The sequence below is a fragment of the Orbicella franksi genome, chromosome 9 (assembly GCF_964199315.1).
Source record: "Orbicella franksi chromosome 9, jaOrbFran1.1, whole genome shotgun sequence".
In the NCBI taxonomy this organism is placed as follows: Eukaryota; Metazoa; Cnidaria; class Anthozoa; order Scleractinia; family Merulinidae; genus Orbicella; species Orbicella franksi.
In genome coordinates this window covers 19263065-19288643 of record NC_138153.1, presented here as the reverse complement: position 1 = coordinate 19288643, position 25579 = coordinate 19263065, and the positions used below count along the sequence as shown (strand labels likewise).

The window sequence follows — 25579 nt, the reverse complement described above, 5'->3', positions numbered from 1 at the left end:
CTTTGGTGTTATCTCTATCTCAGTAAACTATTATTTTCAGGTTTCCCTCAATTTGAAGGTTATTTCGTACGTGGCCGAAATAACTCAAAATACCATGTCTGAGCTCCTTTAATTTGTAGAGAAAGTATATCCCCTTTATAGCTATATATATACTAGTTATGCAACACTTTTGAGTGGTATACTGTGAATTATCCCATGAGTCACTTGTATTTTCTCAGTATACACACTTGCCTAAAGGCTCCTGTGTAAGTGACAAGTCAGAAATTCCATGTTGTAATCCATCAAATATTTTCGCTCACAAGTGACTGGTCTAAATGCGTCATGTAACCAAACATTCCCCAACTAAAACTGGGTAATATCCAAGAATATTCCCCAACTTTCAGAACTGCGCGTGTTTCGAAAAATATTTGAAGGATACTAAACACAATAGCCTCCATTTGACTTTGAAAATATGGTCAGATATTTGTCCTTGAACATTTTCTGTTCCTCAAAGCTCACAGTTTTCCTTGAGCTATGCTCTCGGAAAAATGTTTGATTCTTGGAACAGATAATGTCCGCGGACAAATATCCGAGCATACTTTCGTGCCAAATGGAGGCTATTGTTTATATATACACCACGAGAGAGCATTTGATACTGTTTAATACCATACCATAAAAAATACAGCAGCCAACACAACCAATCTGACACACGCACCACGTCAAATATACAATGTCTTTCCTGTATTCTTATTGGCTGCATTTTCTATGGCATGGTATAAAGCAGTATACATTATATGTGATACTTCACAACCAAAAATTGGTTCATTTTCATCACACACTGCTATGATTTGCGAACCCCAAATGACAGTCCTGAGGGTGTCTGCTATAACGAGACCAGACTCTACCCAACTAGAATAGAAAAGACTTCACACAAATTTGCTTCTTGATTGTTTTATTTTTTCTCTTCATTTAAAACAACCAAAATTGTGTCTAATATTTCCTTCATTAAGATTTACACTTATAGTGAAAAAAGAACAGCTAAAAACACACTGTGTTCATAATTTAATTTTACTATTACTGGAAAATAAATTTGTGTTTTGCAATGATGTGAACCTGCAGAACTCATTTTGTATTGGACAGTGCAACTACTGTGAAGTTTAATGCAGTAGGGTCCCTTTTCATGTACTCTTTACATACTTCAGCTGCATCCTAAAAATAAGAAAAAAATCTGCTATTAGCTAAAGGTACATTGTAAATACAGTTGAAACTTCACTTCAATGGAAAGCATTTACAGAACTTAGTAGCTTAACAGGTGGGCACCTGTATTGGTTCCTTATTTCTCTGTCATGAAACTGCTAGCCCTGAGCACTACTTGAACCCCCCTCCCCTACCACCTACCCTCTACCCCAATCCCCTGATGTCATGCTAGTCCCTCCCTATAGGGTCACCTAGTTTCCCTAACTTTAGAACACTGGCCACGCATAAACAATTACATTCGAGGCCTGCAATGCATACAGAGAGCTAGACTGATTTTCGGTAATCACCAGGAAGAGAACACCTCCATCACAAGACAGTGAGCTAATTGGTTAGAGCAAGCATGCATCTTCAACTATTTTCAAACAAAAACAGGACATTGAGTAATGTTCACTTGTCATTTGTGCACTTGCCTTTAAAAATGTCTCTTGTGTTGTTTTGCCGTGATTTATAGGACATGACTTCCTCCCATCTAGAAGGCAACATTGCATGAATATTCAGTCAGATTTTTGATCCATTATGTCTTCTAAGATTAGTAAACTGAGTTTACATTATTGCCACCTAAATTTTGCAGGAACTTAGTTACACAAAAATGGGCCAATTTCATGATCCGACAGAAATAACTTGCAGAATGGAACTAGATGAGAAATGACCATTGAACAATCTCTTATCTCTTAATTTGAAGCACAACATTTTGTCCACAGAATAGACAGGCAGACAGGCCTTTTAACCTATGGATGGTGTCTTTCAGATATTCAGTACACTTGTGACTTGCAGTTTCCTTAGGCATTAGGAGTTTAGAAGCAACACCACATTCCAGAAATGTTTCTAGTGCTTGTGTTGTTAACAATATATATATAGAGGATTTTACATGCCCGCGTGTGGATACGAATTTTATCTTTGAGTGTTCTATTCGATACCTCATTCGTGAGATATTGAGTTGAATAGGAGAAGATGAAATTTGTATCCACAAGCGGGCATGTAATATTCTGTTTATTCTATAAACATACTAATGACAACGTTTTTGATGATTTTCCTAAGATTTCCAACCATTTTCTGAAGATTTCTGAAGATTTTCCAAAATTGTACCGAAGGCCAGATGAACGCATCTGAACATTTTCCTAACATTTCTGAACATGTTGCGAAGATTACTGAAGATTGCCCAAGATTGCCGAAGACGACCAAAGGAGATCCAAAGATGTTTCGATCATACATCAACAAATTTAAGTGTAGTTTAAGGGACAAAAGAAAAATGTTATCAAAAAGGAATGATATCTTCACAGTGTGAAAGATAAAAATAGTATCTTCACTGTGCACAATGAAGATATAATTTTTTAGTAAAAGGAAAAAATCTTGGTATTTCACTGGTGTTTATATAATAAATATACATACTGCATTGTGCAAAACATCACCTAGACAAACCATAAGATAAAAAGCTAGACACATTCACTTGCCTAATTCATACAAACTTCCATCCTTGTGCACAATGGCAACAAAATGAAGGTCAACATGCTCTTCAGCAGGAGGTGCCTACAAATTACACAGACATTGAATCACAAATTTACAGTTCCTTATGTACAGTTAAATTCACTTTTTGAAATTAGCCTTCGGAGAACTTGGGTTTTGACAAAAACACCCGTTCTTTAACCATTAATCATGGCCTGGCAGTGGTTTTTACGTGACCATATGGGAAACATTAAAGTCAAAGCATGCATAGAATTGCAGCCAAGTGTGTTACCTTCTTTCTCTGATAGTCCAGCGGAACAAAAACCCTAGTGTCCCTATTTTACAATACTGTACCTTACCCTTTATGCTTCTGCTGCTGTGCTTCTTAATCACAGTTCAAAACGCTGAGAAAATCTTGACAAGTCACTACTAATGCCATACCTACAAACTATCCTAGATTACCTGCAAGTCCCCTGGATTATACAGGCTGAACCTCTCAGATCATGTGCAGTTTCAAGATATTTGTCAAATATCCAGACACATTTAGAAAATTATTGAAAGCACAAACTTTCATTTCATGTTTTCAACTTTCCAAAAAGTACTTTCACCACATCTTGCCCTCTTTAGAAGGTAACGACTACATTGTTTTAGAGAAATTTCCATCATTGGAATTCCAGTTTAGCTTCACACTTTCCCTAAACATTTGGTGTTTGAGCCCCCTCCCCCCTCAGATTTGCTAATGACCTTCCCAGGGTCAGGGGGGAGGGGGAAAGTGGGCACAGGCATGAATATTGTCTGGATTCTACCACTTTGGATATTGGTGGAGCTAATGTCATGGAATTTGGAGACTCCTTTTCTCAGTCAGCTACCCTTAGGCAATGAGAGGATCAACTCTCACTGATGAATTCTAGATTTGAGTTTCTTTGGGTTGGCATCTTTGGATTGCATGCACAGTGTTGAGGTGAGAACAAGGTCATGAGCTGAAATAAGAAAATTCTTTATTGAATGTTTTCCTTACCTCTGTCTGACCTTCTTGGGCACAAGCTTCATGTATATCACCAATTTTCTACAAAGGACAAGAAATTTAATAAATTCTTGATGATGAAAATGTTGTTATCTACTAATGCAAATGGATCTATACCTATATGATGGGAAATAATAGTTGTATTGAGTTGTTACACATTTATTATTAAGCAGTAAGTTCTTTCTTACAGAAGAGAACAATGTTACTATTAACCTCATCAACTTCCAGTTTCTGTCCTTTTTCGTCTGGCGACAATGATTTTGTGGCGTCTATAAAGTTCTTCAAAAAACCTTTCTCATCTGTGTAAACAGAATGGAATTTTACATCAAACACCTTTGTCAAAGTATAGAAAGATGTTGTCAGAGATCACTTAGACCTGCAATCTCAATGCAGAGAAGATGTTATTGTTATCACAATCCATGCACTATGAAATCATGTTAAATCTAATCCTTCATTTGATGAACTTCTTAGTCCCTGTTCTGTTCTGCTGATATTTTCATTAGCACCATGGAAAAAAAGACTCTACACAGAATATTGTTTTATCTTTTATTGGTTTTCTTGTGCAGGCAACATTGGATTGAAAGCATACAGTCAGAAACAAACAGTGATAGACAGCTCAAACAATGATAGCCTGTGAATAACGACATCTCCCATCACTCCTGGCAGGTTTGGCATTATTTTTTTCTTGGAAAATATCAAATTGGCTGGGAGAAACAATGGGCAGCTGTATTCACAGTGCATGATAAAAAAGGTTTATCTCTAGCTTTAGAATTGAAGTTCTGTTCTGATTATTGCCTTACCAAACTCTAGAACATCTGTGTTGTTTGCAATGGAGTGTATTATGGCTACTGTTCCACATGCATTTCCTATTGTCTGCTTCATGAAGTACACATTAGGGCTCACCTCCTAATGACATATAGCTATTAATATTCAAGTGTGGCTTATTGTATGACATATGGTAGTATCATTTTACTTGGATGGCTACGGTTCAAAATTGTAGTTTTGAATTTTTTAGTCAAATTGAAGTCATGATAACATCAGCATTAAAGTAAGTTACACCTTTTCTGTTTGAAAAATAATGTCATTGTGCCAATATATCAAGCTTGCCTTGATTTCTTCATTATTTTTCTATATCTAACCTGGTTCAAATCAAAATTTCAAAAACCAATAACACAATAATTGATCAAAAAATAATTAATTAAAAGCCAAAAATTTAATAATCAAAATAGTTAATCCACTTTTTATCCCATAGACAATAGTCACCTGTCTACTGTGTGAATAATTAATGTGCTTAGACTGAAAGAACAACTCAATCTATACCTGGCCTTTTCGCTTCACCGTTTCTTCTTGTTCTTTCTTGAATTCATGGTACTATTGAAAAGCAAATTGCACTGTGTTAGTTTTTCCAACAAACACAAACGATGACTGATATCTAAATTCACAGTGATAACAATAATTACTGCATAACATGCAATCATGATTATTTTTAAGATTGAACCTACTGGCAGAGAAACTATGATTCACAGCTCTTGTGCTGATTATTTCAATAACGCCACATTTGCACATATATATACTACACAGGAATTTAAGAGTTTTATAAGACAGTATAATAGGCCTTAAAGGGGAAGCTGGGGGAACAGGGATGGTGCAGTGGTGAGAGTGCTTGCCTCGCACCATCCAGTGTCACCTGGGTTCAATTCCAGCCCAGTGCCATATGAGGGTTGAGGTTATTGTTGATTTTTTCCTTGCTGCATGGGTTTTTCTCTGGATACTCCTGGATTTCCCTACTTACTTAAACCTAATCTTCTTTGCGTGTGTCTGCACATAAGGCTTTCCAGGTAGTTTTCCATGTAACTTGCTGAAGCTAATCTGGCTTCCTCTCTAAATATTGTAATTAAATTTAAAAAAATACAACAACAACAACTGACAAACTGCTACCTTGTCACTTGTTGGAAAAAGAAGTAGAAGAGCGCATGTGGGCTGTGGCAGCATAGCTAAAAGTTCAGAATCAAGTCCAAGCACATCTACAAAACTCCAACTTGGCTTCAAACCGAGACTTGTTGCAAACTGGAATAAAATTTGAACAAAGCCAGTTAATGTTACACTGTTGAATTTAAATACTATAACTTGATATATGTAAGAGTTCCCTAACTTTACCAGTGACTCTACCTCGCATACTTTGGAAATGTAATAAATATTACTGTTTGAAGTATTTCCCACAATATAAAAATTTGAGATGCCAAGTTCCACTAAATTTAACTAAGATTTTGCAAATATCTACGGATATTTTTTGAAAGACCATCTGTGCCCACACTTCCCCCCCCCCCCACCCCAATTCCCTAGTGTGATACCATATTCTTATATTTTGTGCAAAAACATCTATTATGTACCTATGCAAGGATTTCACTTTTGCAATTTTTCAAAACAAAAGGCCATAAAATGAAAACAAAGAAAGTAGGCCTGGGAGTGCTTCCTCAAATTGGATAGCTGTTCTCTAGACCTTAGACCACTCCCCACAGTACCCAAGAGTACTGTAAAACTTATGCATTATGCGAATGGCGAATGCAGTTAATAAATTTTAAGGTGTGCCCAACTTTAATACAAGAAACTGAAAAACTCTAATTTTTTTTATAACATCATCAGCCAAACTCATCAAATTCTCATCCTAAAAGTTCTAGAAAGATTTCAACACTAACTAAACTTAACATAAAAGCAATGTAAGCCTACATGTACGCTAACCTTGTTCATAACCTTGCCAGTGATTGAATGACAGCAGGACAGCCAGGAGGATTCACAGCAACCAACAAGACAAATGGAGAAATGAGAAGCTAAACAAAAGAATTTTAGAAAATTCAACGTGACGCCGGCAAGCTTTAACCTTACATCTGGATTTGATTCCAATGGCAGCCACCGAACCATGTTTCTTTAATTTGTCTCGAGAATAATAAGTTCAATGGCACAGTAATCTCTCCTCTCCTTTGCTCGAGACCACCTTCTTCCTGTTGCAGGAGTCAGCCCTTAGTCGAGCCCGCAACTTTTAGACAGCAGTTTAATTTTAAAGAGAGTGGTGGGGTGCATTGTGGGAGATTTCCGATTTTAAAGATGGCGGCCGGTGCGGCGAGAAATTTTCGCAACTTCCTTAGTGAAGCTGTTACAACAAAAAGAACTCTTGTGGTACTTCGCACTGGTATAAAATCAAGTATTCCATGCATGGCGATCTTGAATCGTCCATTTTCTGATAGCATGACTCCAATTAGCGCTGATGTTTCGAGTGAAAGCTCTCCAACCATTTCAAGAAGTCCGCTCTTCAGCGGCCAGAAGGTCGCGCCGAAAAGATTCCAGCTATCGTTCGAGGAGTTTCAGAAGCTAAGAAGGAAGTTACGTACAAGGCAAAGGCTTGCAGGTCTACCAATTGGTATGACAGCTCTGCTTACGTCGTCGGTTGTCAGTGCCTATATGTTTCCAAATATGTTCGATGCCACGCCGGAACAGATCGAACCAATATTGTAAGTGGCCTAATAAGCAGTGGACTTACACAGAGCTGTTAGTAATAGAAATTGGACCGAGTAAAGTACAATTCAGGGAGTAATCAGGCGAAATTATGAGCGCAAAATTACCCTCTGAATTGTACGACACGATGTTCAGTTAAGCTTACTAGCCTATTTATATATATAATAACAATAGTTGCTATTCTTATTCAGTGAGATGCTAATAAGTGGCCGGGTATTCTGGAGTTTAGCTTATAATTAAACCTACATGTATCAATGACAAATTACGAGATTCTTTTGAGCGAAAAAGTTAGTGGTATTTTCCATAGTGTTTACTAAAAGTAAGGAAACAAGATTCTTTTAAAGTGCATCTGTAGTGTAGATGGCCAACTGTAGGTATCTAAGCACAAAAAGTTGTATGACAAACAGACATGTAGAGAATCAGAATCAAGAATTTTGTTTTACAGTCAGACCTCAACTAACAGCCACCTCTTTATTATGGCCACTTTTGTCCCCAGTGGACAGTGCATTCTAAGCTGCCAAAATATCCTCTCAACAATGGCCAGTTAATCAATGACTGATAAGTGGTGTTGCTGTAAAAAAAACCCAATTTTGTATTGTAAAAGGTCATGAAACTTGATTGGTACCACAGGTCGTTTGTCTCTGTTTCTGTTTTATTAATATATTTTGATTTTGTTACATATTTATATGCTATGTACAATATGCATTTGTCAAGGACAGAAATGTTCCACCCCTGGAAAAAGACAGGTGTCATAGTACATCCCTACCTCCCTATAACAGCCACCTCTCTACAACAGCCACTTTTCTCTAATCCCAGTTGTAGAGGGAGTCATTTGTATAATATATAGATTTAGGTCAGCCTACAAGCATAGCCCCTGGGCCGGGTTGTTCAAAGCCCGATTAGGCTAGCCCAGGAAAAGGTAGAATTTTGATTTGAGTTTTGTAACTTTGCGGTGAGGTTTTCTGTATATTGTTTGGCCTTCTGTTTTGAGTTTTAATAATCACCATATACACAAAACAAAGCAGCAAAACACATTGTTAATAGAAGAAAAAGTTATAATTTGGTTAACTTTTAATCCTGGGTCAGTGTTAAGCAGCTTCTGAACAATACTGCACAGTTTTCAACAAGTTCACCTGACATGAGCCCATGATCTAAACGAAAACCAGAACTTGGTCAGCGTCAGCTTCAAAAAAACACGTTACTTCGATGAGCTATAAACTTGAACCTGCGATATGGTCATGTGATACTGGTCAGCGGATACCTTGTTTTGACAGGTGTCAATTGATCATAACATGGATGTCCAATGTCAAAGAAGTATGTGCTGAACCAAAGCTGCATGTCTCTGTCAACCTATTGTTTGGAGTATGGCCGCCATGTTGCGCGACTGCGTCGTCGTTGTCGTCGCCGTCGTGCATCCTGCGAGTCAAATTATTCTTGTATTTTGATTGGTTCTTACTTATGATCCATTGGGGGACAGTCACTTAAATAATGTTATTATTATTCCTTTTGTGTTTCTTCACTATGTAAAACAAGTAGATTTCTTGTAATGTTGCTGTGCGCTTGTTCAGTAATAGATCACAAAGGACATCAAAATGTGGTATGAACATCAGAGACACACTTGGCTATTGCCTTGTGTGTCACTTTTTTGTTCTTATCAGATTTTGATGTATAATATCTCATTTTAATTTTAATATATTGACATGATCAGTGGGTTGCCCAGTTTGCTGTATAGGGTAACCCTGTCATGTGGGGTTGCATTTTGCCATGTTACAAACGTGTCAAGGTGGGGGTAAACCACCTAGCCATCTTTAATCACAGATTAATCATTTACATCAGGTCTCCATGCCTTGCATACAAATTTACTTTACAAGTTTGCTCTTTAAGGTTACAGTATACCTTCAGGGGTGTCTCGCGCGCAGGCAATGTAGCGCGTGCAGTTTAAGCTGTAGATACCTAAACCCCTATATCAAATTAAAGCTTATGGAGCTGGCTATCAAACTATACCAAGAATTTTGAAAGAAAATGAATTGTCGAAATTTTCACGACCACTAAATGCGAGCGCCCGAATCACCTTTCAAAAGCTACAAGTCAAAGCGAATTTCGTTTTACGCCAATTTAATTTTTTCCTCGGTTTCAGGGCCCAAAGCGCTTAAAAAACGTGTCTGCGTTTTGGCATATTCAATTGCAGTAAAAAGTTACAGAACATTTTCGAAATAGAATTAAAAAAATGTGGAGTGATCGTACAAAAATCGCTCTCGAAGAAAAAGTATTTCGAAATTAACAATTCCCGGACACGCTTTTGTAGTTTATATGTTAAACTAGCCACTGTCCAAATTTAAGAGCAATTGAACAAATTCCCTTTGAGTTATAACTCTTTAAAGTGTCTGCTTCAAGTGAAAAAATTTATTCGAGAAAACAGCGCTAAGAAAAATTTTCTGCTTCGCAAACAAACTCCGCCCACAAACGCCTTCAACTGGGTTCTCAGGTAACTAAGCCAATCAGTGCAGGGAAAGTTTACTACCGTTAACCTCCTGGTGAAATTTACGCGCGAATCTCTAAAAAACTCTTGTGTTTCGCAATGCGCTCAAGGAACCGAAAGCAGAGAGATAATTTTTCTGTAGCTCGGTTTTTCTTGAAGCTGGTCTGGCAAAATGGGGAAGACTAAAAAGGATACGAACGCTAGAGTGGCTGAGCGAAGGAAACAAACAAAAGAAAGTGCGGAGAGCAACTGTGTGTGGGCAACTGTGCATGAATAATATTTCAAATGGTCTCAATGAGTCCGACGATTCGTCGATATCGGACTCATCAGAAGAGTCTCTGTCAGCATCCCTGTTATTGCTGTCAAGTTCCGAAATTTTTACAGAACCTTTCTTTTCTCTTACCACAAATATTTGCCCGCCTTATACGATAACTATAGCTTCATCCGCGCGGCGAACTTTTGCTTCTTCACTCATTGATGTATTTTCATTCGTTCTTCGCTGTTTTCGCTTTTTCGAACTGGTCCATGGTTTAAACGTGGCCTATGTTTACTTATAACTTAATAGAGACACGCCTAATACCAAAAATGCTGGGTAGTCAGAACAACAATGCTGATCAACTGAGTAGTCAATTCGTGACATCCATACAGGTAATTCCCGCGAAAATCGTCTTGGTTGATTGCATACGTGCCATAGGGCTGTCAATCAAGAGGTAAACTTTTACGTCCGGTGAAAACGTAAAACCGCCATTTCTCCGCCAATATTTAGCCTTTTTCAAATTTTTTTTTCAGAAGTTAGAGATTATTCTTCGACCACTATTTTGACCCAAAAATCCAAATTTGAAGAAAATTGCCGACCCGAAGGTATACTGTAACCTTAAGTCAATAGAAATATCTTGCTACTAAAGGTATTTATTTACATAATTATATTATTTTTTGTTGTTGTTTTGAAGGGGAATGGATCCCATAATTTTTTGTGGTTTGTGTGGTGTAGCGAGTGCAGGAGTTGGGTTTGCAGCTGGAACTGCTGCTTTTAAAGCAATCTGGAATATATGGAACAAGGACTTGGCATCTAAACTTCAAGAGGTATAAACCCTAATGTTAATTTAGAAACTGTTCTTGCTTGAGGCTATACATGGGTATATCTTGAAATATATATTTAATGTTTTGATTGCTGATTTTGAAGTGTATTGCAAAAATGCTTCTATCCTCTGATTGACGAATTTCTTTATTCTCATTACCTGTCAATTATTCTACAAGAGCATGTTGGATATGAGGTGGCAGATAGTCAACAAAGCACATAGCGCCAAGTTGGCTATTATCATCTCATCTCGTATCCAATGATCATCTCGTATAATCATAACCATCTCATATCCAACAAGTGCAAGTCGAATAAGTTTGTTATTAAAAATGCCTCCAAAAGATTTAGAAAACTAAACCAAAGTAAAAATAAAACCATCCCAAAATATCATGCTTTCGCTTACTATATTTGTAAAGCATGGTATAATGGCTCATAAGCTATGATGGCTAAGCCAATGAAAACTCTCAAATTGCCTTACCCAATGATCCAGTTTTTAATAAGAACTGTCAATATATTGATCATTGATGTGAAGTTTATATGAAATAGTTCATACATGAACTGCGGTTGTAGATGAAAGTGAAGAATGATCATCGCAGTTAATTTTCCAATTTAAGCAATTGGCAAGAAGAAGCCTGAAAAAAATCAGGGCTTCAACGGGATTCGAACCCGTGACCTCCGCGATACCGGTGCGATGCCCTGATTTTTTTCAGGCTTCTTCTTTCCAATTGCTTAAATTGGAAAATTAACTGCGATGATCATTCTTCACTTTCATCTACAACTGCAGTTCATATATGAATTATTTCATATAAACTTCACATCATTTCACTCCTCACGGGAAGATATGAACTCAACTAATTGACCTCGCTCCCAATGTGTGGCTTCATAGCTCAGTTGGTAGAGCATCGCACCGGTATCGCGGAGGTCACGGGTTCAAATCCCGTTGAAGCCCTGATTTTTTCAGGCTTCTTCTTTCCAATTGCTTAAATTGGAAAATTAACTGCGATGATCATTCTTCACTTTCATATTGATCATTATTGATCTACCTGAAAATATAAATTATAAACTGACAGCCAATTTGTTCATTAGTTTGTTCGTTCATAAATGCATGCATGCATCCATTTTCCAGTACATTTTACTTTTCAAAAAATGTTGCTGATGCTCCTCTTAAGAATGTCAACCATGGGAAATAAATTTGTGGCAAAATTATTCTTTATGTCCAAACTGTTCTGTTTTGTAGCGTGAAGCAGATTTCCTGGAAAGGGTGGCAGCTAGGAGGGCTTCATCATACAGCAAGTTTGAAGACGACTATTACGGTGAAAGCATCAAGACTGTCAGTGATTACAGACAGTGGCTGCGAGAACAACAAAAAAAGCAGACTATGATGGAAAAGTATGACAGTAAAGAACAATCAAAAGAAATGACCACGGAGGCCGCTTGAGCCATGCAAAGTACATGTACAAATGGAATCATAATATCTGGATACTAATGAACATCCCAAGTCTCAAAATTTGCTTGATATACGTAGATTCCTTGACAGAAAAGTCAGAGAAGACTGTATAAGCTGATCAGAAGGTTGTCATCAACCTTCTCTTTGGTGAAGCTACCAAGCAAAGGACATAACACAAGTGTCTGCCATGTTTTGTTGTTCCTACATTCTGACTTGTAATGTTAGTTATCCCACATCAGATGCTGTAGCTCAAATTTTGGAATTTTTCAAATGTGGTATCAAGTTATGATTGTGTAAACAGAGAAAATTAATCGGGTCATATATTTGCTTATTTGGCAGGCCCAGGATATTTTTATCTGGAGCATAAACATGTTCATTAGTTAAGCATTCCTAGCACGGTTTCTTTATAATGTACATCTCAAGAAAAGGCTTGAAAAATGTAAGAGAGGATTGACGAAATAAAGGAATGAGTTTTAGACTGCTACATATCTATTGTGCCTTTTTCATTATAATCAATAAATATCTTGTGCCAAAGCATAGTTAATAGAGGTGAATGGTTATGAAGCCTGGCAAACATCAAAGGAGCTAACAAAAATGCCAAGATTTTTGTTGGAAGGTCCACGACCATGCACAATCTTTTGTTTTGGGCTCATACACTGTGCATGAATTACGTAACCAACATGTTTCTATTGGTTAGTTCCTCAGTACAGAGTAAACAACAATTGTGTTTTGTGCATGGTCAAGGCCAAAACAAGAGAACAAAACATACAACAAGAACTTTGTCAAGTTTCATTGCCATTCCCTTCTATTAACTATGGCCAAAGCTTTTATTTATCAATAATTTCAAGATCTGTATTGCAAGGTATGAACCTTGTCTAGTCAGTACAGTATAGTTAGAAACTGATGTTGTTTCACTCTGGAGAAAGGAAACTACAGTTCTCGCCGAGTTCTCATGAACCATGACAGAAAGTGACCTGTAGGCCCCAGGGGGGGGGGGGTACTCCCCTATATGGGCTATATAGGTATGTGCCGTGGGATAGGGTATGGTTTTTTGAGGTTCTCGATCCTTAAATAGGGTATCATTTATGCCCATGTTGGCATAGTGTTGCAGTGTGATCCTTAGATAGGGTGCCTAAATTGTATCAGCTAAAATTGACCCATTCAAACTATTTTGAGTTTTTGTTCTTCCCTTGCATAGGGTGTCATTTTTTGGGTTTGGGCCTTAAATAGGGTAACAATTTTCGTTTGATTCATCCTTAAATAGGGTCAGGGTTTAAGACCCTTCGCGGCACACACCTATCCAAAATTTATGGGAGTACCCCCCCGGGCCTGTAGGACAGAAATATTGGTTTAAATAAATATTGGTAAAGTTGCCCATTCTTGAACAAGCTCCAATATATATGTGTAGCATGTACAGAGTCACTATCTGAGTGATATGATAATCATAGACCATCTTACAGGTCTGCAAAGTAAACTAGCCTCTGTATGGAAGTGAATAATTATCTTACTTTGGGTTGATGTTGTGATAATAGAGATTTGAACACTATGTGATAGGATAGTGACATTGTGTAAATAACAGTTTAATACAAAAAGAGGAAAGTCAATTCTTATCTTGTTTCAACAGCATACAAAGGTCTGAGAGACGTGAAGAGTTAAAAAAAGAACTGTTAGATGAGCTAGTGGCGATTTGCAAGTTTCTATCAATGATGTATAATTTAGCTCCTTTTACAAACAGCAAAAATAATTTAGAGACAGCTTTCTCAGACTTTCTGCATTTTAGAGAATATTGACCACCTGTGTATGTACAGTATCTCCTTCGATCCACAAAAAGAGACTACTTGGCGCGGGAGACTGGTAACTAGAATAGCTCGCGTATTGCATTATGGGACACAAGCCTTGCTTCGTCCTCTTTTCTCGCTTTCCGCCATCTTTGTTCACGTGGTTGGAAGGTAAGTCTGAAAATGTCTCAATTTTGGGTATTTTTGCTCCTCCATTTCGTTTTATATTGAGTAGAGGCAATTTTAAATTACAGAGGACTTCAAAAATGGTTAATACAACTGGAGTGAGGCGCGGAACGCGCTATATGTTCTCTCGAGATTTCAGAAAACGGGGTAAGTTTTTTTAAGTAAAATTCATTACTCGATTGTCGTATTTGACATAACCTTAATCTACCGTTTTGAAGTCTTGACGTTGAACTTTCATTAAGTTTTTAAATTCTCTCTAACTGGAACGTGTTGTGTGGTACATAAGTGTGCATTGTGACAAAGTTTTCTTACATTGCAGCGTATATGAACTAAAAGTTAACTAAGGAAATTGGAAGAAGTCTTGCTAGTATCTGTGAAGTTAAATCTTAAGTTCTTAGTATTAAACGCCCGATCAGAGATAAAATTATCGTTAAATTTTACTGCAGTCGATCAGGATTGACGAAATAATGGAACTAACATTTGGATCTTGGCATTGTAAGATTATATGCTAGTTCTTTATAAATCAAAACTATGACAAAATTCGCACATCTGATTGGCTATCAACGGGCCCGATTTTCGCCTGTTACTGGACAGTTGGCATCATTTTGCGTGCACTCTTTCTTGGGCAGACGTACTTGATTGGATTCATTTTCCCATGCATCTTGGTAAAAGCACACTTGACTGTTAAAATTTGTAATTTTTATAATGGCATCTAACTGATGGTTATGGTCATACATGTGGTATTTTGTTATAGTTTTGATTAATTGGTAACAGGACTTCGTGTCATCCAATTCTGTCTGTAAACATACTCTGACTCCGGACTCCACCTAGATGGTCATCTCATTTTTTTTAAATTGCTTGTATGTTTACAGACGGAATTGGGCTACGCTCAATCCTATTACCATTATTAACTGAAAAACAATTTTTTTTGTATGTTAGGTGTTATTCATCTTTCAACTTATCTGAAAAACTACAAAGTTGGTGATATTGTGGACATCAAGGTATATGTGAAGTAAATTAAGAAAAAAAAAAACTAATAGTAATTGAGAGGCAGACACTCTTACTTGTCTATTTGTTAGGGATGTAATTATTTTTGCCTTTGGAGACAGATTATATAGCAGTTTTCTTGTTGAATAATTGACATGTGCAATAAGTGGGTTTCTCATACTGTCTATTGAAAGACCTTTTGCAATGTTATCCTGTAAGGTATTTTATGATTCTTTTTTTTTTTTCCTTAAGGTAAATGGTGCTATCCATAAAGGAATGCCTCACAAAGTTTACCACGGCAAAACTGGTCGCATTTTTAATGTCACTAAGCGTGCTGTTGGAGTTGTAGTGAACAAACAAGTCAAGTAAGTCTCCTTCTGTTAAACTAATTAATATTGCAATAAAACAGAGCTGGAAAATAAAAGTGATAGCCTGCCCAGCTGTTCAGGCCAAGACTGATCCACAGAAAGTAATAGGGACCTTAAGATACGAGGATGGGAAGGCCAGAACGGCAACGGCGGTGGACGCGGGAAACTTTTGCGGGTCCCGTAGTGTTGCCAAAAACAAAATGCTTAAGATGTGCATTTTCGCAAAGGACGGCGACGTCAATAATTCGAACCTCGTACAAGCTATTCACAGAGGCAATGACATCCATTAGACTATAAAAGAGATGGTAGAAATCTTATCCTATTAGGCTTAAACGATAGTGAACAGCGATGCTGAATTTCTTTTTCTGTATAAGTGAAGCAAACATCTGTCAATATTTTAATAGAGAAACCATAATTTCCGTATGAAAAATTAAACGAACAATCTGATTGACCTGCTTCAGATGGCTTTTCAGTTACCACTAGAGTGTTTGGGAATTCTGTCGCCGAAGAATCCTGACTTTTGGTGAACGTTTCAATTTCCATCTGTAATTGTAACAAGCATCATAAAAATCAAACAAACGTTGCTTCAAGTTCCGGGTAGCATAAAAAAACTAAACGTCAGTTTGCAAATGTGTATTTTATTTGCTCGATAGATGCTCCATGGCATTCATTCTTATAACATTTTATCGACTGTACTTACACTGATGTATTCTCAATGCATACAGTTTGTATTGAGCTTGCTCACTTGTGATAGCGTCTGAACAGTGACTGCAGAAACACAAACGAACAGACAAGGAATATTTTTATTCACATTTTCGTATCTCAGCATAGTGTTCTACACTACAATCATGAAAACTGTGAACCTTATAAACATTCCTATCAATATAACTGAAAATAAAGTCAATTGGAACAGTTATCGAGGCAAAACAGGAGCAAAATACTCATGTTTTCAATACGACGGCTGGTCGGGCGAAATGCGTCCTCGACGAGATGAGGATGGCAGAGAGATGAGTCGAGAGTTCTCGTGCACATGCCTGGTTGAGTGAATTTACTTCCGGTAGCTGTCCTAGCTCGTCCCATCCTGGTATCTTAAGGTGCCTAATATTAGTAACTGAACAGGCAACTTTGTTTAACGTAATAGTATTGATCAAGAAAAAGTCCAGACAGTCTATCTGAAAGTAGTTTGCTTCAAAATATCCCAGCCAAACACACCTCCCCAACTTAATAGTCCTGATTGTTATTTTATTGGATGTAGGCTGGAGATACTGTTTCAGTGAAGAAAGCGGAGATTGAACAGACTGTGGTCAAAATGTCCCAGACTGTTTACCTGTGTCTAGTGACAAGCGGAATATTTTTTCACCTGTGTCCACCAGCATCCATCTTGGACAATATTATTTTGATATTTATTTTCACAACAACCACTCCCATCTTTCCATTTCTCATTGAACTTGAATACTCATACATTATTACGTTTCATCGTCGGTGTTTCAAAGTTCTCTTCTACATGTACTTCTTCAACTTCCACTTCTTTGACACATTGTTTACGCGTTAGAAAACGATCCATATTGCAAACTGAAAATACTGAACTCACGCTTGATTAGCAAAGAAATGCAGAAGGATAAAGCAAGTCACATTTGCTGTCTTTGTTATGTGCACTGCAAAGTTGCTTTTATCGAGTAGAGTCTGGTAACTGCTGTGCAAGAACTGCACAAGTGAGCACAACTGTGGGTGGAAAATGGATGAAAATATTATTCAAATCAATAAATTCTGAATTACTAAGGATTTTCTTACCTGTCGCCAGTGACAGGCATCCATATTTTTTGCCTGTCACTTCCTAAAATGACCTGAAATTGACAGGTAGACAGGCAACATTTTGACCCCTGACAGAGTACATCAAGTCTTGTCTGTCATGTGTGACTGCACAGATAAGAGTAAAATCTTCATTAGTGCTAATGGCTAAGATCAAGGGAAACCCACTTTGATAGTTAACAATAATTACTGCTAAATTTGTGGTTGTTGCTAAGTTTTGTTGTAATGTGAGTGGTGGTAAAGACTTGATGCTAGGTTTTAGAGGTTTGTTTAATGAGTTGTGGAAAATGTTTTTTTTTTGAATAATTTTTGCATGGTATTAGGTTTCTGGTCTGACAGTGATGCTTTGTTTCTCTTTCATAAGGGGAAAAATCTTGCCAAAGAGAATAAATGTACGTGTTGAACACATTAAGCACTCCAAGTGCCGAGATGACTTTTTGAGGTAAGAATGAGTGTGTACATTCGGAATTGTCCCGAAGAAAACAGATATTGCAGGTTGAGAGTCGTCTTTGTTGCCATTTTTCATGTCACTTAGATGTTCACAGAAGTGATTTCATGGTCTTATTCTTGTGTCACAAATGTATAGCATTTTGCATTGAGTTCAAGTAGTGCAGTACATTACATCAGAGGTAGATGATCAGTGAATTGGATTGACAATTAATCCCTTGAGTGTCTGACCATTGTGTACACTGTGTGCCGCATCATTTTCACTGAAAATGGTTGTGTGGTAAAAAGCTTCATGCAATAAACTTTTTCACTTAAACTATGGGCATGTACACATTTTCTCAAAGGTTATAAAAGTATTTCTTCAATATGGTTAATTTGACTGTGGTTGATGTAATTTGATATCCATTTGACGTCACAGCAATGGGAAATTAGAAGTCTGTTAAAAAACCTCCCACGAATCTTAGGTGCTGATAAAAGTTGTTTCTGGTGTGCCTGGAGTTTGACCAAATCTCTTAAAATTTTGAGGTGCCCAGTACATTGTATAGGCACCTGGGGGACAAAAATCGTGACACACTGAGTATGTCATATAGGCACTCAAGGGATTAAACCTATCTCTATATACATTTTAACCTTGGGTAAGATTTGCTTGGCATGCCAAAGCTGTGATCTGATTTCGGTAGTTTACAGCCAGGACATTTACTATCTAGAACATTTTGGAGGCAGGATGGCAAAGAGACTCCAAACTGGCACTGATAATATTAACATTAACATAACATGAAGCAATCGATAACAAACACAAGATCATTTAGATACATAAAGGGAGTAAGTTGTAAATTAAAAACAATATATTAACCAACGTAACATCCCTTCAGGCGTGTCAAGGAAAATGAGTTGAAGAAGAAGGATGCCAAGGAGAAGGGCCTAGTGAAAATTGATTGCAAAAGAAAGGTAATTTGATAAGTCTTCTGCAGCTGGAAATCAAACAACCTAATGTTGACCACTAGAAATACATGTGATCAGCATGAAGAAATGACAATAGTAACTAAATGCTACCAATTTTGAAGTCACTGTCATAAATTACTGGCACAATATGTACTATGCATTTTTTTTGTACTCTGAAAATATTTATTATTGTAGCACTACAAAGCACACAATGAAAATAGTATACTGTGAAAGGATTCTTATAGTTATCTTGTCAGCAAAGCTGGGCATTTAATACATGCCCAGAAACTTGTTATTGTTGAGAACTTCTTATTGGCTGCAATCCTCAATAGTTAATTTACAAATAAACTGAATATTATAAATTACCGTGTTTCACTCCATACTCAAAGAGGCAAAATTGTTAGCTGACAAAGTTCTGGAGTTGTTAAAGATACAGTACACTTACGGTATACATAGGGTAATCTCATATGAACCTTAAAAGAGAATGTTACATGCACTTCTGTCAAATAGCTAACAATTCTTAACTGATTTGTTGCAGCCAACTGCACCACGGCTTGCACACTTTGTGCGTACCAAGAGGAACACTCCCGAGACCTTGGAACCAATCCCATATGAGTTTGTTGTATAAATCTGAAATAAACTTGTAAAACAGAGCATGTCTTGTTTTTTATTTTATTTTGTGGATCATGTTATCCCACGAGTATAATCAGTCGTTTTTGATGTGAGTGAGAGGGTAGTTATGGATAGGCCTGTTGTTAGTCAAGCAGGGCAGAACTGTTTTTCAGAGTCAAGTGAAATAATTTTTGACTCTGAAGATCACTTCTACTAAGGTTGACAAAATGTCAGTTCACCCAGGACAAACTGAACACTTTAGCAACAATAGGCCAAATTCTTATTCACAGTCTTGCACTGGAACTAGCTTGCAATGGACACTCATGTGGGGAGAATATCATTAAAAAGAGATATATGTCATTTACATTTGAAAGATTCCCTGCCGTAGCCTCAGTTGCAAGCTAGTTCAAGTCCTATACCGAGAATACAAGTATGGCTTACCATCATCAACACTGGGGGGAGAATTCAGTGGTAAACAAAAATTCAGCCACCTCTCCTCCCACCCCTTAATAAAATTAATCCATTCCATCTGCAACCTCAAACAAAATGTGACTTTAATTATTAGGCTCTGTACCACAATACAGGGTTGATTTGATGCTCATTGTTGCAAGAATAATATATTACTCTGCACTGACTATGTTATTGTTTCAACAATGTCATTGTTTTCATTTCTGTACAAAGGAGAAAACCTGATTCCTTTGAGTTCATAATCAAAACTCAATTGACCCGCAAATGGAACACATCTTGGCTTTTGAAAGAAGCAACAGCAGAAAGTAGCAATAGGAGTCAATTTTGAACCAAGTTGCATTTACATTGCATATGGCCAAGTCTCCAGGGGGGGGGGGGGGGGGAGAACTCCCATATAACAAGGGATAGGGTGCTTGCCAGGAATTCTGGAAAGAACCCCTAAGAGGTCTCAACATCTGTTTTGTATATGTGGCTTGAAATTTTATTCATCCCTTTCAAGAGGTGCCAATTCTAAAACAACAAAATAAAACTGACAGTGACTGCAAAGGCTCCTGTGGACCACACCTGCTTTTATAACACTGCAAAGAATTACAATATTTAAAGAGGAAGCCACATCAGCCTTTAAAGAAAGGTATGATGAGCACCCCCACCGATTTTATATGGGAGTCCCTCCCTGGGCTAGTCTCCTAATCACTGTAATCAAGCTTTCTTCACAGTCAAAGAGTTGGAGCTTGTTTGCAGGCTAAGTCTTTCATAGCGTAAGTCTACAATCAGCTCCTTAGAGCCATGTACATAAAAGTAGAAGGTGATATTCAATCCACTCTGCTTGGAAGCACTTTGATAACTTTTTCCTAGTAGCTTGCTCATTAGAGCCATGTACACATGTAGAAGGTCATATTCAATCCACTCTGCTTGGAAGCACTTTGATAACTTTTTCCTAGTACATGTAGCTTGCATTACCAATAACCTACAGTGTGTGCTTATGTTCTGGGTGCTCTCGACACTGAATGTATAAGGGCTTTCTGTTATATCTCATGCTTGGTTTGATTGCATAAACTCAGTGAAGTTTGACAACGTTGATCCACAAATCTCAGTAGCAAAGTGTTCATCTCTGTGTGTCATCATACGACAAAGGTCACCTTCATTGAAACCATCAGGTTTGTTTGCTTTCAAGAACTCAACTCTTGCTTTCAGATGAGACAGAGGCTTCAAAAGGCACGAGGGGCTTTTCTTAATGTCTTCCATCTTCACTCCTTCAATTGACAATAGATATTTAAGTCTCTCAGTCAATTCTCTCTTTTTAAGAGAAAAGAAATTCCTTGCAGTCACCAGGTTTGCTATCTCTTTGTCATCAACACCTTTACTTTGAAACCACAGGATGAGCTCCTTGATTGTCGCATTGTTATTATCAAACAAAAATTTTGTTTGGGCCAAATTATATAGCACTGTTGGACTTTGGACAACATCATAAATCAGTTGAACCCTATTTGTCATTGCTTCAAAGTTAAAATTTACAAAGATCTCAGTTCTTGAAATGAGAAGGTGTTGAATGACATCCATTTCCAGCAAGAGGGGTTTGCTTCTGAAAAACTCTACTGCACTAGTTAATCTCTCAATGTCAGTATTGAAGATTGCTGGACTCTTGACGCCAATGACTAAAGGTGACACTTGCATTTCTTGAAAAAAAATAACAAGTCGCTTAAAATTATCAGTCAAATTGACTTGCTCTTTAAGTTTTTCTAACGACTGAAGGAGCAAGTTTAGAACTGCCTCGTCCTCTTTCATATCTCCATTATCAACACCATTTGACTGAATGCTGTTGTGAGCGTCCAACAAAAGTCCGATTACTTCCAAGGCATCATCCCTTAATGGGAAGGTCAGAATCAAAGGATTAACCGAAACAAGCTTCCCAATTGTATCTTTTGACAGCCCCACAGTTTCAAGTTTGTGGATGTTCTCTGTTGCTCTGCCGTGCTCGAAACCAAACACATATGGGCTTTTACACATTAACCTAATAATGTCGCAGTTCAAATCTTTGAGGAGTCTCAGCATCACGGTGAAGCTGGGTGAATCCCAGGAGAGGATAGCTGGAAATTCCATAGCTATTACCACCGCATCCCTTCCCTTTATTCCTATTTGAGCCAAGAAATTCAATCTTTCTTCAACAAGTTGTGCTGTCAGACCAACAATCCGCGGCGATTCGGGCTGTAACGCTGCGGTAATGTTCAACTTCTTGTGCTTTAAATGCCGGGCAATAAGGCTTGACCAAGCTTTTAAAATGGTGCCTTTTCCACGTGCTAAGGTTCCTTCTAGTATCTTTACGTATTCATACAAGCTTAATTTTTCAGGAGGCGGAATATCGTGCTCATCCCTTGGACCCTTGGCACTTTCCTGGAGTGATTCACTTGGACCGTCCTCACCCTTATTATTAGCTGTAGAGCTAGAACTTGAAGTTGCCCAACAACGACTTATAAAAGCAAAACGCGAAATTCGAAAAATCGGGAAAATTTTACCAGAAACAGACGAATGGTGATGTAACCCGAGGACGTCCATCTTGACAACATTGGTAACACGTGGATGAATAGAGGGCTGGGGACTACAGCAGTTTTCGTGCCATCTTACACGAATGGAAACTTTAACTATTGCACCATTTTCAAGATGGCTGCCTTTGTTGGTGAAAATTTTGAGTAATTTTGCCTCATTTGACCAGAGCTGTCTGCCAGAAACGCGGCAATTGCTTTAAATAGATCTGAATACATTCTTAGTCCGCGAAAGTACAGTCTAAATACGTCGCTATCTCCAGAGAAAGTTTTGAAATATTTTTACCGGAAGTGTTCAATAATGCGCGCGCATTTGTACAAGCCTCACGTGGCTACGGAAGCCCTTTTCCATTTTCCGGTAAAAAATTAGGAAATCGGCCGGTGTAGTATACTTTTCTCTCCAGTTGAGTTAAATTGATGGCTGCCCGGGCTCAGCAAAATCAACAAACTCAAGATAAACTTACACGAATTGCTATTGTAAGCACTGACAAATGTAAACCAAAACGATGTCGACAGGAATGCAAGAAATCGTGTCCAGTTGTCCGAATGGGTAAGACGTAACATCGTGTTATGAAAAGTCTGTACTTTTCTGTATTGTACTCTCCTTTTGTGCTAGATACTTAAGCAGGCATGTATCTTGTATCGACAGGAAAACTGTGTATTGAAGTTACTCCAGAATCGAAAGTTGCATATATTTCTGAACCGCTATGTATCGGTTGTGGAATTTGTGCGAAGGTAAACCAACCGAGGTTTCGGTTAGAGAGATAACTGTAAGCTTATTTTATACTCTCAGATTGAAACCATAACTCATCTATTTAAAGGATCGTGTGTGTACATGTGATATGAAATAAATAAGGATATCTGTGAATCTTGTTTTAACAGGTATTTTCATTTAGTTTATTGATTAAGTAAAAGTTATATTTAGCTGAATACAGATCTGAGATAAAAGGGAAAGTTTGTTATATGGCAAGGTAGCCTTGAGGTAAATCAAGCATTCTGTTTGGTTCTTTCTAGGTCAGATTGATTTTATCATACAGACCATTTCAACACCATCATAAGCCTTTTATTTGTTTGTTTTTGAAAGCTGGCAAGCACGGCCAGAGTGCCACATGATAAACTACTCACTAACCTAGCTTGCACGAGTTGTACTGGGGAATATTGGTCCTCGGTCATTTTTATATGTATCTCGCTGTGTTCACATTACCCAGTATGGCTACGCTCGGTTAGTAAGAGGTACAGTGGAACCCCGTTAATACCACCACCTTCGGGCCATGGAAAATTGGTCGTATTATAGGGGTTCTTTAAATAGGAAAATGGCTAACTGAGCTTTTTTTCGGACCAGAATAAAGTGGCCGTAATAACGAGGTGGTCATATTGACAGGGTGGCCGTAAGTCGGGGTTCCACTGTACCAAATACCAAACTTGTTTCCAGCCTCTCTCATTCAGAGTGAAATAGTGTTCAGTTCCAGAAAAGATTCATAATTCTCCTTAAAAGGTCATTGGAAGTTCCCAAGGGAGTGGGGGTCTCAAAGAAAGGAAGTATGAAGGTGAACCAGAATTTCCAGTGAAAACCTTCCTTGGAAGTGCATGAATACTTCCTGGAACAGCCCAGTTTACGCAACTCACTACTGTTAAATCGTAACAGACAACTAGAGTGAAACTGAATGTGAAATATTCCGTTTTCTTCTCCAGAAATGTCCATTTGAAGCTATAACAATCATCAATCTTCCAAGCAATCTTGAAAAGGAAACCACACATCGCTACAATGCCAACTCATTCAAACTTCACAGGTTTGTAATATTCAAACAATAAACCCAAAAACCTTAGAGGTTATTTTTTTGTGATGTTTAAAACAATCAAAAGCAGAGAAATTGCTAATTTTATCTTCTTGATCCCCCAAAAAGTTGTTAGAAGGGGGACTCCACCATTTCAACCACAAAAATGCATTAAATATCAAACTGTTTCCCCACAAAATGCCAAAAGCAGCCAAAGTATGTTTGAAAAATGTATTTTATGTACATGTGCTTTCATTCGTATTGTTTAGTAGATTTGTTGACCCATACAGGAGGCTGGGAGATTCAGTCTGCATCCAAAACACTTCTGGATAATCTAGGAGAGTTTGCATAGAAATATAAACCAAGCCTCAATTCAACTCACAAGATTAGTAACTTGGCCAAGTCTGTAGAGACTTGGCAAACAGATCAGGACTGATTTCAAAGAAGAAACTTAAAGAAATTAAGGCTAATTGTGTCAAGATGTGCTCCATTGAATTAGATGATGCTGGCAATCAGTTCTTTGTATTAATTAAGGAAGCATTTGAAAGAAAATTTGCAGTCAGTGTACCCATCAAAATGTACCTGGCAATTGTGAATGGTACTAAACTTTGTGTATTATTTCTCCCATAAATTTTTCAAGCAGATAGGTAATAAAAATTACAAATAAAAGTAACAATCAACCAGGGATGTTGTTGCAATACATGAGGTAACTCCGTTCTTGTCTGGCTTTGTAGGTTGCCCATTCCGCGGCCTGGGGAGGTGTTAGGGTTGGTCGGGACAAATGGAATTGGTAAATCTACAGCACTGAAGATCTTGGCGGGTAAACAGAAACCAAACCTTGGGAGATTTAATGTATGTTATAATTTTAAACACTCTTCACCTCTGGGCCAGTGAATTTTCCACTTGACAATAAGATCTATTTTAAAATGGTAACAATATATGTTGTTTTCAGAATCCTCCTGATTGGCAAGAGATCCTTTTATACTTCCGAGGATCTGAACTGCAAAACTATTTTACAAAGATCTTAGAAGATGACTTGAAGGTATGGAATTTAAAATAATGACTGATAAATGGTAACAAGGTTTAAATCCCAACTGGAGGCAGGCCAGTTGACTATTTACAAAGTGTTACAGTGGAAGTTAACTCAGGACAACTTAGAACAAATATATCTAGCTATTGATAGGATAGAGTAGGCTTGAACCTAAAGACCTCTAGATTACAACACCAGTGCTATAAACCACTTCACTACGCTGCCGCCACTGTGATGTGAAAATAATGTAGAAATTCCAGAAAAAACAGTGCCTGAATTTTTGAATTTTTCTTTTAAAATATTCTGTGAAATTTTCAAGATCCATCAGTTTGAATACTTGACATTGAATGACATGACTGTCCTTTGTATATTTTTACCAGGCCATTATTAAACCACAGTATGTTGACCAGATTCCTAAGG

At 37.6% G+C, this 25579-nt stretch overlaps 5 protein-coding genes across 6 annotated transcripts in view; 3 read left to right on the top strand and 2 right to left on the bottom strand.

The window, feature by feature from the left end:
- Positions 1 to 959: 959 nt before the first annotated feature.
- LOC145497983 (ubiquitin carboxyl-terminal hydrolase isozyme L3-like) lies at positions 960 to 6710 on the bottom strand. Of its 2 annotated transcripts, XM_081477857.1 has the most exons (10): positions 6587 to 6710; positions 6443 to 6454; positions 5642 to 5770; positions 5024 to 5074; positions 4504 to 4609; positions 3917 to 4002; positions 3698 to 3745; positions 2688 to 2763; positions 1647 to 1705; positions 960 to 1188 (listed from the first exon to the last, which is right to left on the bottom strand). In XM_081477857.1, exons 1-10 carry the CDS (start codon positions 6620 to 6622, stop codon positions 1102 to 1104), a joined length of 690 nt encoding a protein of 229 aa, XP_081333983.1. In that variant the 5' UTR covers positions 6623 to 6710; the 3' UTR covers positions 960 to 1101. The 2 variants fall into 2 exon arrangements, with proteins under 2 accessions (XP_081333983.1, XP_081333982.1); XM_081477856.1 differs by having other exon boundaries at positions 6443 to 6710.
- A 22-nt stretch (positions 6711 to 6732) lies between these two features.
- On the top strand, positions 6733 to 14048 carry LOC145498020 (uncharacterized). Its single transcript, XM_081477896.1, has 3 exons — positions 6733 to 7209; positions 10643 to 10775; positions 12008 to 14048. Exons 1-3 carry the CDS (start codon positions 6806 to 6808, stop codon positions 12206 to 12208), a joined length of 738 nt encoding a protein of 245 aa, XP_081334022.1. The 5' UTR covers positions 6733 to 6805; the 3' UTR covers positions 12209 to 14048.
- An 81-nt stretch (positions 14049 to 14129) lies between these two features.
- On the top strand, positions 14130 to 19413 carry LOC145498008 (large ribosomal subunit protein eL21-like). Its single transcript, XM_081477880.1, has 7 exons — positions 14130 to 14166; positions 14250 to 14328; positions 15121 to 15182; positions 15421 to 15533; positions 17710 to 17787; positions 18665 to 18740; positions 19273 to 19413. The coding sequence occupies exons 2-7, from the start codon at positions 14262 to 14264 to the stop codon at positions 19360 to 19362; spliced, it is 486 nt and encodes a 161-aa protein (XP_081334006.1). The 5' UTR covers positions 14130 to 14166; positions 14250 to 14261; the 3' UTR covers positions 19363 to 19413.
- Positions 19414 to 19516: 103 nt separating this feature from the next.
- On the bottom strand, positions 19517 to 22442 carry LOC145497941 (uncharacterized). The gene has a single exon (XM_081477820.1). It carries the CDS (start codon positions 22365 to 22367, stop codon positions 20847 to 20849), a length of 1521 nt encoding a protein of 506 aa, XP_081333946.1. The 5' UTR covers positions 22368 to 22442; the 3' UTR covers positions 19517 to 20846.
- Positions 22443 to 22551: 109 nt separating this feature from the next.
- The window catches only part of LOC145497923 (ATP-binding cassette sub-family E member 1-like), a 15525-nt gene continuing 12497 nt past the window's right edge, over positions 22552 to 25579 (top strand). Inside the window, exons 1-6 of the mRNA XM_081477801.1 lie at positions 22552 to 22904; positions 23004 to 23089; positions 24047 to 24144; positions 24864 to 24981; positions 25082 to 25171; positions 25540 to 25579. The exon at positions 25540 to 25579 is cut by the window's right edge and continues 8 nt beyond it. Of these exons, the coding sequence (XP_081333927.1) occupies positions 22772 to 22904; positions 23004 to 23089; positions 24047 to 24144; positions 24864 to 24981; positions 25082 to 25171; positions 25540 to 25579 (565 nt within the window). The 5' untranslated portion in view covers positions 22552 to 22771. The remainder of the gene's footprint in view (positions 22905 to 23003; positions 23090 to 24046; positions 24145 to 24863; positions 24982 to 25081; positions 25172 to 25539) is intronic.

Excerpts from the sequence above, each read along its gene's own strand:
- LOC145497983 (XM_081477856.1), bottom strand. The coding sequence starts at position 6,622 with ATGGTTCGGTGGCTGCCATTGGAATCAAATCCAGATGTAAGGTTAAAG. Across the intron at positions 5,771-6,442 it reads CTGGCAAGGTTATGAACAAG|TTTGCAACAAGTCTCGGTTT; the intron begins GTTAGCGTACAT and ends ATTTTATTCCAG. Across the intron at positions 2,764-3,697 it reads CCCAAGAAGGTCAGACAGAG|GCACCTCCTGCTGAAGAGCA; the intron begins GTAAGGAAAACA and ends TGTAATTTGTAG.
- LOC145498020 (XM_081477896.1), top strand. The coding sequence starts at position 6,806 with ATGGCGGCCGGTGCGGCGAGAAATTTTCGCAACTTCCTTAGTGAAGCT. Across the intron at positions 7,210-10,642 it reads GAACAGATCGAACCAATATT|GGGAATGGATCCCATAATTT; the intron begins GTAAGTGGCCTA and ends GTTGTTTTGAAG. Across the intron at positions 10,776-12,007 it reads TGGCATCTAAACTTCAAGAG|CGTGAAGCAGATTTCCTGGA; the intron begins GTATAAACCCTA and ends TCTGTTTTGTAG.
- LOC145498008 (XM_081477880.1), top strand. The coding sequence starts at position 14,262 with ATGGTTAATACAACTGGAGTGAGGCGCGGAACGCGCTATATGTTCTCT. Across the intron at positions 14,329-15,120 it reads TCGAGATTTCAGAAAACGGG|GTGTTATTCATCTTTCAACT; the intron begins GTAAGTTTTTTT and ends TTTGTATGTTAG. Across the intron at positions 15,183-15,420 it reads GTGATATTGTGGACATCAAG|GTAAATGGTGCTATCCATAA; the intron begins GTATATGTGAAG and ends TTTTTCCTTAAG.
- LOC145497941 (XM_081477820.1), bottom strand. The coding sequence starts at position 22,367 with ATGGACGTCCTCGGGTTACATCACCATTCGTCTGTTTCTGGTAAAATT.